This window comes from Giraffa tippelskirchi, chromosome 7 (assembly GCF_054371585.1).
Source record: "Giraffa tippelskirchi isolate mGirTip1 chromosome 7, T2T-mGirTip1v1.2.pri, whole genome shotgun sequence".
In the NCBI taxonomy this organism is placed as follows: domain Eukaryota; kingdom Metazoa; phylum Chordata; class Mammalia; order Artiodactyla; family Giraffidae; genus Giraffa; species Giraffa tippelskirchi.
Window position 1 is genome coordinate 14,032,934 of NC_137281.1, and position 13,316 is coordinate 14,046,249.

The following is a 13,316-nucleotide window of genomic DNA, read 5'->3' on the forward strand; positions in this document are numbered from 1 at the left end:
GGTTGCTGAGGCCTCTCCTCTGACCCTGGGATAAGTGGCACCTCACACCCAACCTTCTGCCTCAGTCCCCAGCCCCAGGTGGGGCGGGAAGCAGCCTGAACTCAGTGAATCCAGAACCCACTCCCCCACTTGGAGCCCCCATTTCCGTACCTGGAACTGCTTTCGCAGCTCCTCCAACTGCAGCACTTCAAGTCATCCTCAACTATTCTCACATCCACATCCCATCTTTCAGCAAACCCTGGCAGCTCCTCCTTCAAAATATTTCCAGGGGGTCTCTGGTTGCCCAGTGGTTAAGAATCCACTTGCCAATGCAGAGGACACGAGTTCGATCCCTGGTCTGGGAAGATCCCACATGCCGTGGAGCAACTAAGCCTGTACTCCACAACTACTGAGCCCGAGCTCTGGGGCCCAAGAACTGCAACCACTGAGCCTGCGCGCCTAGACCCTGTACTCTGCAACCAGAGAAAGCCTGTACGCAGCAACGAAGACCCAGTGTAGCCAAAAATAAATAAATCTTAAAAAAAAAAAATATTCCCAGATCCTGCCTTTGCTGTCTCGTCCCCTGTCCTGTCCATCCTTATCTCCCATTTGGAGAATCGGAGCAGCCTCTTCTTGCTTCCTGTCCCCCCACGCAAAGCCAGAGGGACCCTGTGGGCAGCTGTGTCAGGTCACGTGCCTCCCTGCTCAGAGTTCTCTGTGGCTCCATCTCCCTGGGGGGGAGGACAGGTTGTCACTGTGGTCCCCGGGACCCCTGAGAACTGCTTCCACCTTCGCCTTCTGCCGGCCTCTTCCCTGCTGTGCTCTGGCCAGCCCCCCACCCTGGCTGGCTGTCCTCTCTGACTCAGTCCCAACTCAGGCTTCTGCACTTGCTAGACTCTTTCCTATCCTAGCTATCCTTCCCCTAAATCTTGTGCGATTGCCTGCATTTTATCCCTCAGGCCTTAGCCCAAATGTCACCTCCTCGGAGAGGGCTCCCCTGACCAGCCTGGCCAAAGTAAAACTCCAGCTTCTAGCTGCCGTGCTCCTGTGATGCACCACAGCCATTTCCTCCTTGCCTTTTCTTTTTTTTTTTTTTTACATATTTTTTGACTGTGTCGGGTCTTGGTTGGAGTGCGGAGGCTTCTTCCTAGGTGTGGTATGCAGGCTCCAGAGCACAAGGGTTCAGTTGCCCCATGGCATGTAGGATCTTAGTTCCCTGATCAGTAATCAAACCCATGTCCTTTGCATTGGAACATTAGAAGGCAGATTTTTTTTAATTCAGCAGCCTCTGGTCTTAGTTGCAGCATCAATCTTACTTTCAGCATGCAGGATCTTTCATTGTGGTGCGCGGATTCCCTAGCTGTGGGGCGAGTGGGCTTCAGAAGTTGCCTCGAAGGCTTGGTTGGCCCCAGGGCATGTGGGACCTTAGTTCCCCGACCAGGGACCAAATCTGTGTCCCCTGCATTGCAAGGCGGATTCTTAACCGCTGGACCACCACGGAAGTCCCTCCTCCTTCCTTAAGTGTTGTCTGTCTTCCCCTTCTCAAATGTCCACTCCAAGAGGCCAGGGAGGTTTGCCTGTAGCCTCATTCTCTGTTGTAGCCCCAGGATCTGGAAGAGGACTGGACATTGTGTGTCCAATAAAAATTACTGGGATGAAGGAGCTCAGGCCTTTGTAGTTCTCCATGCCAGGCACCACCCAAGCTAATATGTATGTGCATTACTTTATTTAATCTTTCCCATCAGGCTGTGGAATAGGTTGTCACCAGCCCCATTTCACAAGTGAGTAACAGGTCTTGCATCCAAGCAGTTGTCCCAGGGCTGCACTGCTGGTAGCGGAGGAGCTGGGACTCAGGTAGAGTCCAGTTATAACTCTGAGGAAGTAGATTTATGAGACCTGTTTTCCAGAGGAGAATACAGGCCAAGGAAGGCAAGGCGTTGCCTGAGGTCTGCAAGTGGTTGCCTCTGGATTCAGAGCAGGTCCCACCTCCCAGTGGGGCCTTAAGCTTATGATGCTATTGTGCTAAGTCACCTCAGTCGTGTCCACTTCTTTGCAATCCTGTGGGTGGGCTGTAGCCTGTCTCTGTCCATGGGATTCTCCAGGCAAGAATACTGAAGTAAGTAGCCAATCCCTTCTCCAGGGGATCTTCCTGACCCAGGGATTGAACCTGGGTCTCCTGCACTGCAGTTAGATTATTTACCTTCTGAGCCACCAGGGAAGCCCCAGTCAGACCCTGTTTATCTAGGAAGAGAAGCCCCCACCCTCCAAGCAGGCATTCATGGCCAGAAGCTGGAGAGGAGGGTGCAGGGCAGTGAGCCCCCATGAATAATTGAGGGTCTCAGACAGGTCTCTCTCCGCCCCACAGCTGTTGCCCTGCCTCAGGCGGGGAGGGGGAAGTGGTGACATCACTTCCTCCCCTGTGGGGGCCACAACGGGGGAGGGCAGGCGTGGGTTATAAGGAGCTGCCACCCTGGCCGCACAGCACCAAGGACCTTGGTCTGGACGCCCCACCATGCAGCCCCGAGGGTCCACCATGCTGCTCTTGCTGTTGCTGCCTGCTCTGCTGGCGTTACTGCTGGGGGCTGGTGAGTGCCAGAGATCAGGGCAACCTCAGCAGCCAGCCGGGGGAGCAGGGATTCAGGTGACCGGGGATGGGGACAGTGCGCTCAGCGGTGCCAGACTAGAGCTTTCCTCGGCTGAGCTTCCAAGTAGAGCTAGTGCCCCTGGCAGGTGGGCTGCGGGAGTGGACTTGTGGGTACTGGGATGACCTCGGAGCTGGAATCAGCACCAGGGACACTGCCCAGGGTCCGAGCCCAGCACCCACCTCCTTCCCCCACAGCCTCCGCAGCTCCCCCGGCACCCAGACCCTCCAAGGAGGAGGTAAGGACTGTGGCCCTTTCATCCCACCTCATCTCCCTGGGACCCCAGCCCCCTCCACCATCTTCGTCTCCCTTCCAACCCTCCTATGCTCTCATTCTCCCCATCTGCCCTGCCCTCAACCTCCCCTCTGACCCTTCACCCTTCACCCCCAGCTGACGCGCTGTCTAGCAGAGGTGGTCACAGAAGTGCTGATGCTCGGCCAGGCCAGGCGAGGCCCCTGCCTGGCTCTCCTCCACAGAGGTAAGGAGGGCTCAGGCCCCAGTTCCTCTTAGGAGCCCCTGCCCCACCAGGGGTCTGCCCAGGGCTGCCTAGAGGCAGTGGTGTCCTCTTCTCATCCCAGAGCCACTGTCTGGACTGGCATGGCACCGTTAAGCTTGTCCAGACTGAAGGAGCCTGGCCCAAAGCCCCACCCTTGGGGCTCCCTGCAAGGGTACAGGATGGGGGCAGAGTGTCTCCCACTACTGACCCTCCTCTCCCAGGTCTGGGCTGTCACCTGGGGGACCTCGGGCACCACACCCCCCGGAACTCCTCTAGGTCTGTCTCCTGATTAACTGCACAGAGAACATTCCCTCTTTCCATCAGAAATATGTGAGACAGAGTCCTATGGCTGTCAGTCCACTGAAGAGAACGGCCTACTGGTTGGGGATTCTAAAAAGCCAGAGGCTGGGAAGACAAGGTCCAGCCAGGAGGTGAGGGACGAGGAAGAGGAGGAGGAGGCAGCAGAAAGGACCCACAAGTCCGAGGTGCAGGAACAGGCTGTCCGTGAGCAGCTCCACAGCCGGCTCCACCAGGAGGACCACGAAGAGGAGGAAGAGGAAGAAAAGAGGGGGTCCGTGGAGACCTTGGAGGGCCTGTGGAAGAAGCGTCTGGAGGGCAGCAGGGGCCCCCAGAAATGGGTGGCAGAGCAGGCCAGTGATGAGGAGACAGCCCAGTTCGAGGCAGAGGAGAAGGGAGTGCAGGTGCTGGGCGAGGGTCGCAGCCTGTGGCAGGGGGTCGAGGCGGGTGGAGAGAGACATGAGGACCGCCACCACCTCCGCCAGCCAGAAGCCGAGCCCCAGCAGGAGGAGAAGGAAGAGGCTTCAGACAGGAAGGTGAGTGGAGGCGGCAATGGAGGAGCAGGGTAGACCAGATGTCAGTGGACATCCTACCAAGTAGCCACAAACTGAAACATCCACCATGAATGGGCTGTAGGACTGGTACAAGGACTAGGTAGCCACATCTAAGTGGGGCCTTCACCTGACCAGGAGGGCTTCCATACCTACTTCCATTACAGTAACCAAGAAGCCACCCTCATTGCTCAGAAGCACCAGAGTTAGCTACTATTGCTAGTCTGTGACCAGTGTGTTGGCCACCATGAAAATAGCAGTCGTGCCCAGTTCACTGGGTCATAGGTGGACACCACTGGTGGGTCGTGGAAAGTAGAGCTGTCACCATGATCAACGGCAGTGACAGAAATGGCCGTCACCTCACAAATGGGTCATGGGATCCAAGCTGAGCGCCTTTGCTAGTCCTCTGTCCGCCGCACTGGCTATGGCAGACACCGTGGGCCTCACCACTTAGCCATGTTAGCCAACGTGACTCTTCCAGGGTCAACCAGCGGGGTCACCATCATAGTCCATGATGACCAGGGAGACCGCTGCTGGTCGCCACTGTGTGAACTGACCTGGACCACATTTGTGGACAACCACTGAGGTGGCCTGCCTTTGAAGGTGGGTGCTGAGACCCCGCTTCTGTTGCCGCCAGGGGCATGATGTGGAGCTGCTGGAGCACATGAGCGATGAGCTGAAGAAGGCGAAGGAGATGCTGCGAGAGGAGCTCAGGAGGGGGGGCTGACCCCTGACCTCACGTCCTCCTCCTTCCCCACACACCCTATATGGCTTAGTACTGTTGATCCCCAACCTGTCACCCCACCCTGCTCCCCAACCAGCAGGAGTGGGGAGAAGGGTGTGCCTTGAAACTAGGCCTGAAGAGCCAAGTCTGAGCTGGGTGGAGAGGCTGGGCTCCGACTGACTCAGGACACAGCCCAGATGCCCTAACCTGCTCCAACCCCCCACCCCGAGTGAATAAAGCACAGAGAAAACCACCAAGGCTGATGGCGTCACACTTGATTTTAGAGGGACAGGGGCTCAGGAATGACCTGGAGGACTGGGAAGGCAACCGCTGATCTAGCCACTGGTTGTCCGAACTGACATTTTATTAAATTGGAAACTATTAACAGTTAACTCAGATGGGGTCATCAGGGAGCGGTTTTGACGCTGGGGTGGGAGGTAGCTGGTTGGGGCTCCGGCCACTGTGGACTACGATGTCGTCATATTCATCCTGGGGGCAGAGGGGCCAGGCAGAGGGGCTCAGGCAGCTGCCACCTTGCCCGCTGCCCAAGTTCTCCCACCCCCCGTGGGAACCGGGTGCTGCGTCGAAGCCCGAGGTCCCCGCTCCTAAGTCCAAATTCCAGCTCCTAGTTCTCTCACCACCACTTTCAAGGTCACCTGTGTTCTCCCGGCCCTGCAGCCTCTCCAGTCCTTCAGCCGCCACAGCTGCCCCCTCTGCCCCACTTCCCTCTGCCTTTACCCAAATTCCTCAACCCCCGCCAGTCAGCGACAACCACTGCCCACAGTCATGTCTCGCTGCCTGAGTTCTCCAATGAAGCCCCTTCACCGCTGGCTAAGGTCGTTCCCCACCGCTGCCAGTGTTCAAATCACTGCTGCCCAAGGTCACCTTCCCGCAGCCTGTGTTCTCCCGGTCTTGCTCCCCGAAAAAAACTCCTCCCGCGGCCATCCTCTGCTGTGTTTACCAACCACTACGATCGAGGTCTTCTCTCTCTCTGCCTGACTTCTGCCTCTGCCGCTGCCTTCACTTCCCAGCCACCGGTGCCCGAGTTCTCCCCACCACCCCTGTCCAGGTCTCCCCTGATATCGCCTGCACGGCTGCTTGAGCTCTCTAATCAGAGCAGCCCCAACGTCAGTCGGTCTCAGTGAGCTGCCTAATATCTCTTCTCCCCCTTCCGCCAGCCCACTTTCACTCTGACCCCCCAGCTGGGCTGCCCGCTCTCTCCTGACTCACGCCCTCATCCCCGCTCTCGCTGTCGCTACTGCCGCTGCTGCTGCTGCAGGGGCCAGGCTTGTCCTCGTCCTCGGGCTCAGGGGCTCCGTGGGCACGGAGGAGGCGGGCGAGGATGGCGTTGGGCCGGAGCGTGGCACTGCCGAGTGGGGTGCGGCCACCGTACATGCGGACGGCGGGGTCGGCACCGGCCTTCAGGAGAAGCTCCAGTACATCGGCTGCTTGGGCCTCCACGGCCAAGTGCAGGGGGCTCCGGCCGCACGTAGGCTCCTGAGGGGTGCAGCAGAGAGGTCACTGGGGCCCTGCCCCGCGTGGGGATGACCCCCCGCCCTGCCACACCTTCTCCGTAGGGCGGCTCACGGGTTTGTTGAGGTCAGCTCCTGCCTCCTGGATCAGTCGGACCATCTCTGCGTCTTTGTGGATAACAGCCACGTGGAGTGGGGTGTGGCCTAGGGACAGAGTGACCGATGTCAGATGATGGAGGGGAGGGGACTGGGCCCCCAATGCCATCATCTTGGGGGAGGGTTTTGTGACCTGAGGTTGACGGAGTTTGGGGTCTGACTTCTGCATTCCTGGGTATATCAAAGAGGCCCTGTATCCCAAATCCCTTAAGTCTCAGGTGATCTGGAACTTGCTGGCAGTGCCAACGCCTGGATTGTGGGGTTGTCTGGGGCCTAGGGGTGAAAAGCCCAGGGGCTTTGGACAGGGGACCTGAGTCTCTGGTCTTACTTCACAAAGAACCAGGTCCCCAAATTCCTGGGTCCATGTCCTTGGGGGGTGAGGTGGGCCCTGAACACTGGGTCCTGACCTTCCACCTGTGGTAGGAGTCTGGTCCCAAGTACTGAATAGTTGGGCTTAGAGATGGGGGAGCTAAGACTCCGATGCAGGGGCCCTGGGTAGACAGAATCTATTTTCCCATGAGGTCTGGCTGAGGATGGCTGTCCCTGAACCCTGATATCCCTCTGGGAACCTGAGTCGCTAGAGTTTCAGAGGGCCTGGCCTTTGAGTTCCCTTGTCCCACATGGGCTGGGGCCTGTGGTTCTCAATAGCCTGGGGCTGAACAGGCGTCCTTGGTCCTGATGCCTGGGTCCCTTGAGTATTACTATTATTATTGGGATTATTTCCCAAGGAGCCAAGCTTTGCATCAGGAGAGCTGAGCCCAGAGCCAGGTGTCCTCGCTCTTCTTGGGAGCCTGGGCCCTTCGTGGTGACTGGGGACCCTCACCCTCATAGTTTTCAGCCTCCAGCTGCAGTTTCCAGTCCTCTTCACTCTCATCCTCTTCTTTCTCCACGTCAGGATCAGAGTACAGGGCAATAGGGGTGTGGTCGGTGTCAGGGGTATGGTCAGAGCCCTGAGCGAGGTAGGTTTTGGGGGCTCCCCTGGGGCGCTGGGGGCGAGGCTGGAGCAGCACACGAGCGCAGGCGTGGGCCCCTACGCGGCAAGCCAGGTGCAGCGCCGTGTGGCCTCCACGCTCCGCCACCAGCAAACTGGCGCCCGCTGCGTACAACTTCTCTACTGCGGATGCCTCCTCCAGGATGGCGGCCAGGTGCAGGGCCGTCTGCAGGAGCAGAAGGCAGGGGTGAGGGGTCACACTGAAAATCCTGGCCCCCAAGCCCTACGCTGTCCACGGGCGGCTCACCTGGCCCAGGTCATTCTGCAGGTCTAGGTACTCGGTACCAGCCGCAAAGCCTAGGAGGAAGTCCAGGAAGGGTTCATGCTGATGAATCACCGCCAAGTGCAGTGCCCTGAAGACAAGGACCAGGGTCAGAAGGCAGAGGTCAAGTATTCTTTTTATGGTTTGCTTGGGTTATTTTTTTTTTTTTTGGTGGGGGGGGTTGTTGTTTGTTTCCCTTCTTATGAGGACAAGCACTCTTGCATTCATTCCTTCAACAAACATGGAGCACCCACTGTGCGAAGCATCATGACCCACAATTCTAGAACCAGCTGTCAGGAACCTGGGAGGGTCAGGTCAGAGTTAATTCAGCAAATTTATTTAATCAATGGGTTTTTCTGTTTTGCTTTGGTTTGGTTTGGTACTTTTTGTTTCTTTGGTCTTTTATTTCATTTTTTGGTTTTGGCTGCACTGTGTGGCATATGGGATCTTAGGTTCCTAATCGGGGATGGAATCCTCGCCCCCTGCAGGGGAAGCATGGAGTCTTAACCACTGAACCACCAGGGAAATCGCCAGTGTTTACTAAGTAGGACTTCCACTTCCTCCCAAGAAGAAGTAACATGGACCAGATTTCACACCCATCTCCAATCAACCAAAAAAATCAGACACAGGGACTTCCCTGGTGGTCCAGCGGCTAAGACTCTGTGCTCCCAATGCAGGGGGCTCGGGTTCGATCGCTGATCAGGGAGCTAGATCCCACACGCTGCAACTAAGACTTGGTGCAGGCAAATAAATAAATATTAAAAAAAAAAACAAAAACACTACAGCACCTAAAATGAAAAATATGCTGGATGGCATTAACAACAGATTACATATTGCAGAAAACAGATTAGCAAACTTCAGGACTTCACAATAGCAACTGTCCAGAATGAAACACAAAGAGAAATATTTAAAAATGGAAAGAACATCAGTGAGCCATGGGATATATCTGCATATAAGCAGCCCAATATATGTGTAACTGAAGTAAGCATGGGGCTTCCCCAGTGGCTCAGCGGTAAAGAACCTGCCTGCCAATGTAGGAGTCGCAGGAGATACAAGTTTGATCCCTGGGTCAGAAGATACACTGCAGGAGGGCATGGCAACCCACTCCAGTGTTCTTGCCTGGAGAATCCCATGGACAGAGGAACCTGGTGGGCTACGGTCCACAGGGTCGCAAAGAGGCGGACACAAAACGGAAGCGACTTGGCATACGCGCACACACACCAGAGCCCAACATGGAAACTGTTCAAAACCAACAATAAAGATAAATACCTTCAAAGCAGTCAGAGGAAAAGATACCTTAATGTACTTAAGGAATAAAAATAAGCATGACAGCAGATTTCACAAATAATGCAAGAGAACACAGCGGAGCCACTTCCTTAAAGTACTCAAAGACAGGCTGTCAACCTAGAATTCTTTAACCCAGCCAAGATGTTTTTCAAAGACGGAGACAAAAATACATGCTTTCAACTACACAAAAGTTGAAGGAACTCATCACCAGCCGACCCACATCACAAGAAATGTCCAAGGAAACTGGAGAGCAAAAAGGAAAATGACATCAAACAAAAATATGGAAAACAAAAGAATAAAGGACACTGAAAACAGTCACCATATGGGTGAGTACATAAGATTTTTTCTTTCTCAATATGTAAATCTCCTATCTTCTGACAGGTTTTTAAAAAGAAATGACTGTTTAAGCAAAAAGAACAACAATGTCTGGTGAAGTTTAGAATACATGGATAAAGGAAATCTATGACAGCAACACACTAAAGGCCAGGAAGAGACAAATGGAAATACATCATTCTAAGCTTCTTTTATGTTATGAGAAGCAGCATAATAGCACTTGAAAGTGGCACATAATAAAGTTAAAGTGGGGACGTCCCTGGTAGTCTAGTGATTAAGAATCTGCCGCGCAACGCATGGGACACAGGTTCGATCCCTGGTTGGGGAGTGTGTACTAAGCCCATGGGCCACTATAAGCTCTAAAGCAGAAGTCAGCAAACACTTTCTGTAAAGGGCCAGATAAATAATTTAGGCTTAGTGGATGCTATGGTCTGTCTATTACTATTCAGCTCTGCTGTTAGGAACAAAAGCAACCACTGGTGATATGTATTGATACATGAATGGGCGGCGTGGCTGGATTCTAACAGAACTTACTTTATGGAGTCTAAAATTTGGATTTAGTGTAATTTTCACTTGCCATGAAATGTTCTTCTTTTGATTTTGTTCCAACCAGTTAAAAATGTAAAAAACCATTCTTAGCTCACAGCCATACAAACGCTGGCGGCTGGCTGGATTTTGCCTGGAGACCAGTTTGCCAACCTATCTTTCACAGCAACCACTAAAATAAAAACTAATGAGTAAAAGGTAACAAGCTGACAAAAGAAATACAATGGAACAAAATTTGTTCATTCCAAAAGGCAGGAAAAAAAGGTAAACAAAGGAGAGACAAGTAGAAAACTAATAACGAGATGATAGACATAACCATATCAATAATTAAATACAAATAGTCTAAACACTCCAATTAAAAGGTAGAAACTGGACTTCCCTGGTGGTCTAGTGGTTAAGAATCCACCTGCCAATGCATTGGCAGTCAGGGGGCATGGGTTTGATCCCTGGTCTGGGAAGATTTCACATGCTGTGGGGCAACTAACGCCAGGTGCCACAACTGCCCGTGTGCTCTAGAGCCTGTGCTCCACAACAAGAGAAACCACCACTATGAGAAGCCTGCACGCCACAACTAGAGAGCAGACCCCACTCGCCACAACTAGAGAAAGCCTGTGCGCAGCAACAAAGACACAGTGCAGCCAAAAATAAACAACTAAATAAACACAAATTTTACAAAAGGTAGAAGCTGTCAGATTGGATGAAAAAGCAAAACCTAGGGTCTTCCCGATGGTTCAGTGGTTAAGACGTTGCACTTCCAATGCAGAGGGCCAGGGTTCAATCCCTGGTCAGGGAACAAGATCCCGGATGCTGCAACTAGGAGCCAATGCAGCCAAATAAATTAAAAAAAAAACATTAAAAAAAGAAAAGCAAAGCCTAACTATATGATGCCTACAAGTAACAGCTTTACAAATAAATTTAAAACTAGGTTAAGAATAAAAAGATGGGAAAAGACAAACCATGCTAACACCTGTCAGTCAAAAGAAAGTAGAAGTTTTTCAAAATAAGAGTAGATTTCAGAGCAAGGACTATTACCCAGGATAGTGAAGATTATTTCACAATGATAAAGAGGTCAATTCAGGAAGAGGACACAATAAACCTAAACATTTGCACCCCTTATAACAGAGCATCCAATCACATGAAGGAAAACCTGATAAAACAACAAGGAAATCCACAATTATTATTGAAGATTTCAATACCCCACTCTCAATAACTGATAGATCAAGTAGACAGAAATTACCAGCAAGGATATAGTAGACCTGAAAAAGAGAAGAACCAAAGAAACCAACACAGGACTTACTGGTGGTCTAGTCCTAAAGAATCCACCTGCCAAGGGAGGGAACACAGGCTCAATCCTTGATCCGGGAAGATCCCACATGCCTCGGGGAAACTAAGCCAATGTGCAGCAACTACTGAGCCTGTGCCCTGGAGACACTGCTCCGCAACAAGAGAAGCCACCAAAATGAGAAGCCCTCACATAGCAACTAGAGGAGCCCTGGCTCACCGGAACTAGAGAAAGTCCGTGGGCAGCAAGAAAGACTTAGCACAGCCAAAAACAAATAAATAAAAGTTTTAGAAAAGAAACCCATACGACCTCTAACTGACAGCTGGAGAACTACACTCCACAACAAGATAACGGACAGTCTTTTCAACTGCACACACGATAGAATTTAACTAAAAACCAATAAAAGGAAGGTATTTGGAATATCTGGAAACTAAATAACATACTCCTAAATAATCCACTGGCCAAAGAAGAAATCAAAGGAGAAATCAGAAACTATACTGAATTAAGTGGAAATGAAAGCACAGCACATTAGAATTGATGAGATACAGCTAAAGCACTACTCCAGGAAATTTACATGAAACCTATATTAGAAAAATAGGAAGGCCTCAAATCAATGAACTCACCTTCCACCTTAAGAAACTAGAAAAAGAACAAAAATAAACCCAAAGTAAGCAGAAGAAAGTAAATAACGAAAGTCAAAACAGAGAGAAACACAACAGAAAGCAAAAAAAGAGACAGAAAATAAATGAAACCATTTACTGGTTCTCTGAGAAGATCAGTGTTTCTTGAGTGCCTCCTATGGGTCAAGCACTGTTCCATCACTGGGGCTACAGCAATAAACACAACACACAAAAACCCCAGGTACATTCCCTCAATTAGGTCTTTATGACGTTGTTCCTTCTACCTGGAATGCTCTCCCCAGATAATCTACTTGTCTCACTCTTTCCTGCTTTATTTTTCACCAAAGAAATTACTGTCTTCTGACATACCATTTTTCTTTTTTTCATTTTTCTGTCTCTGTTTCTTCTCTCCTTCTCTTTCTTACTTTGTGTCTATACGGGTTTTTGTTTCTTTCTTTTCTTCTTTCTTTCTTTTTTGTTCCTCCCACCGTTCCTTTCTTTCTGTCCGTCTGTCTGCCCTTCCATTTATAGACTCCCACACTAGAATGTAAGCTCCACAAGGCACAAGCTGCTGTGCTTTCTTCACTGCCTTATCACCAGCATCTACAACTGGGCCTGAAATGTTGTAGGTGCTAGATAAATACTTGTTTAACAGATGAATCCTTGCTGTCATAGAGTTTACATTTTCAATGTAGGATTTGAAGATCAGTGCTCAGAAAGTGGGATCTTAGAGTCAAAAGCCAAATGTTAATTTTGGAAATCAAAATTTAAAGCTCCTAAGTTAGGAGCTAAGGATCAAATATCATATTAGGAGATGAGATGTCAGAAGGAGCCTGTGAGTTATAGTTTTAAGATAGGTCCCTGACCCCAGGGTCAGGAAGCTCAAATTGAGTTTTGAATGTGGAATCAATCAATGGATGTGAAACTCTGAGGATCAGAGTTTCAGAAAGGAAGGGGTTATGATCAAAACTAGCTTGGAAACTGATTTTATCAAGGGTTAGACCTGAGGGTTAGAGGTCAGAGTAAGCATTAGAAGACAGATTTAGGATTAAGAGGTTGGAAAATCAATATCAGAGACTAACAGGGAATCAGATGTGGGAGCCTAAGGCCCAGTGTGGCAGGCTAAGATTCACTCACGTGTCGCCATCCTCAGTGACGTAGCCGAAAACGAGGGGCGCCCACGACAGCCCCGGGCCCAGCTCCGCGCCTAGCCCAGGTCCTCCGGGGGCCGCCGCGTCCGGACCCAGAGAGCCCAGGCCGCTGTCGCACCATTCATCGGCGTCCGCAACTTTCCCCAAGCACGCGACCCCGGCCATAGCCCCCAAAGCCTCAGGGGACCCCAGCGGCTGCCCGCCAGTCGCTGGGCTCTGCCTGGAATTCTGGCGCTTCCGCCCTGCTGGGAATTCCCCAACACGCCCCCCGGGCTCATCCAATCAGAGTCGGCTAAATAGTAAACGTCCCGCCCTCATACCATACCATGACCAATCAGAGTATTCAGATGGGCTGCGACTCTCTACTCTTTCCCACTCATTCCGCGCGCCCTTTACCAACATGGCTGCGGACGCGAAGCACTCTGGGATTCGTAGTCCGGCCCTCGCGTGACTCCTCTCACCTCAGAAGGGCTCGCCCCGGACGTTTTTAATGGCTCCTGGGAGTTGTAGTTCTTTGCCCTATCTCG

At 51.8% G+C, this 13,316-nt stretch overlaps 2 protein-coding genes and 1 non-coding gene across 5 annotated transcripts; 2 read left to right on the forward strand and 1 right to left on the reverse strand.

Annotated features, from left to right (window-relative positions):
- The first annotated feature begins 179 nt into the window (after positions 1–179).
- CCER2 (coiled-coil glutamate rich protein 2) lies at positions 180–4,942 on the forward strand. The gene is made up of 5 exons (XM_081516480.1): positions 180–2,564; positions 2,819–2,859; positions 3,012–3,099; positions 3,442–3,950; positions 4,603–4,942. Exons 1-5 carry the CDS (start codon positions 2,492–2,494, stop codon positions 4,690–4,692), a joined length of 801 nt encoding a protein of 266 aa, XP_081372606.1. The 5' UTR covers positions 180–2,491; the 3' UTR covers positions 4,693–4,942.
- Positions 4,943–5,035: 93 nt separating this feature from the next.
- NFKBIB (NFKB inhibitor beta) lies at positions 5,036–13,059 on the reverse strand. 3 transcript variants are annotated; one of them, XM_081516492.1, is made up of 6 exons: positions 12,776–13,059; positions 7,556–7,605; positions 7,141–7,474; positions 6,277–6,365; positions 5,920–6,186; positions 5,036–5,178 (listed from the first exon to the last, which is right to left on the reverse strand). In XM_081516492.1, exons 1-6 carry the CDS (start codon positions 12,783–12,785, stop codon positions 5,083–5,085), a joined length of 846 nt encoding a protein of 281 aa, XP_081372618.1. In that variant the 5' UTR covers positions 12,786–13,059; the 3' UTR covers positions 5,036–5,082. The 3 variants fall into 3 exon arrangements, with proteins under 3 accessions (XP_081372618.1, XP_081372619.1, XP_081372616.1); XM_081516493.1 differs by having other exon boundaries at positions 7,141–7,201; positions 7,556–7,661; XM_081516490.1 differs by having other exon boundaries at positions 7,556–7,661.
- TRNAG-UCC (transfer RNA glycine (anticodon UCC)) lies at positions 10,457–10,529 on the forward strand. The gene has a single exon. It is a non-coding gene; the product is annotated as a tRNA-Gly (tRNA).
- Positions 13,060–13,316: the final 257 nt, after the last annotated feature.

Coding starts and splice junctions, on each gene's coding strand:
- CCER2 (XM_081516480.1), top strand. CDS start 2,492: ATGCAGCCCCGAGGGTCCACCATGCTGCTCTTGCTGTTGCTGCCTGCT. Junction 3,100..3,441: donor CCTGGCTCTCCTCCACAGAG/GTAAGGAGGGCT, acceptor TCTTTCCATCAG/AAATATGTGAGACAGAGTCC. Junction 3,951..4,602: donor AAGAGGCTTCAGACAGGAAG/GTGAGTGGAGGC, acceptor TGTTGCCGCCAG/GGGCATGATGTGGAGCTGCT.
- NFKBIB (XM_081516490.1), bottom strand. CDS start 12,954: ATGGCCGGGGTCGCGTGCTTGGGGAAAGTTGCGGACGCCGATGAATGG. Junction 7,475..7,555: donor TGCAGAATGACCTGGGCCAG/GTGAGCCGCCCG, acceptor CTGCTCCTGCAG/ACGGCCCTGCACCTGGCCGC. Junction 5,179..5,919: donor GCGAGAGCGGGGATGAGGGC/GTGAGTCAGGAG, acceptor CTCTGCCCCCAG/GATGAATATGACGACATCGT.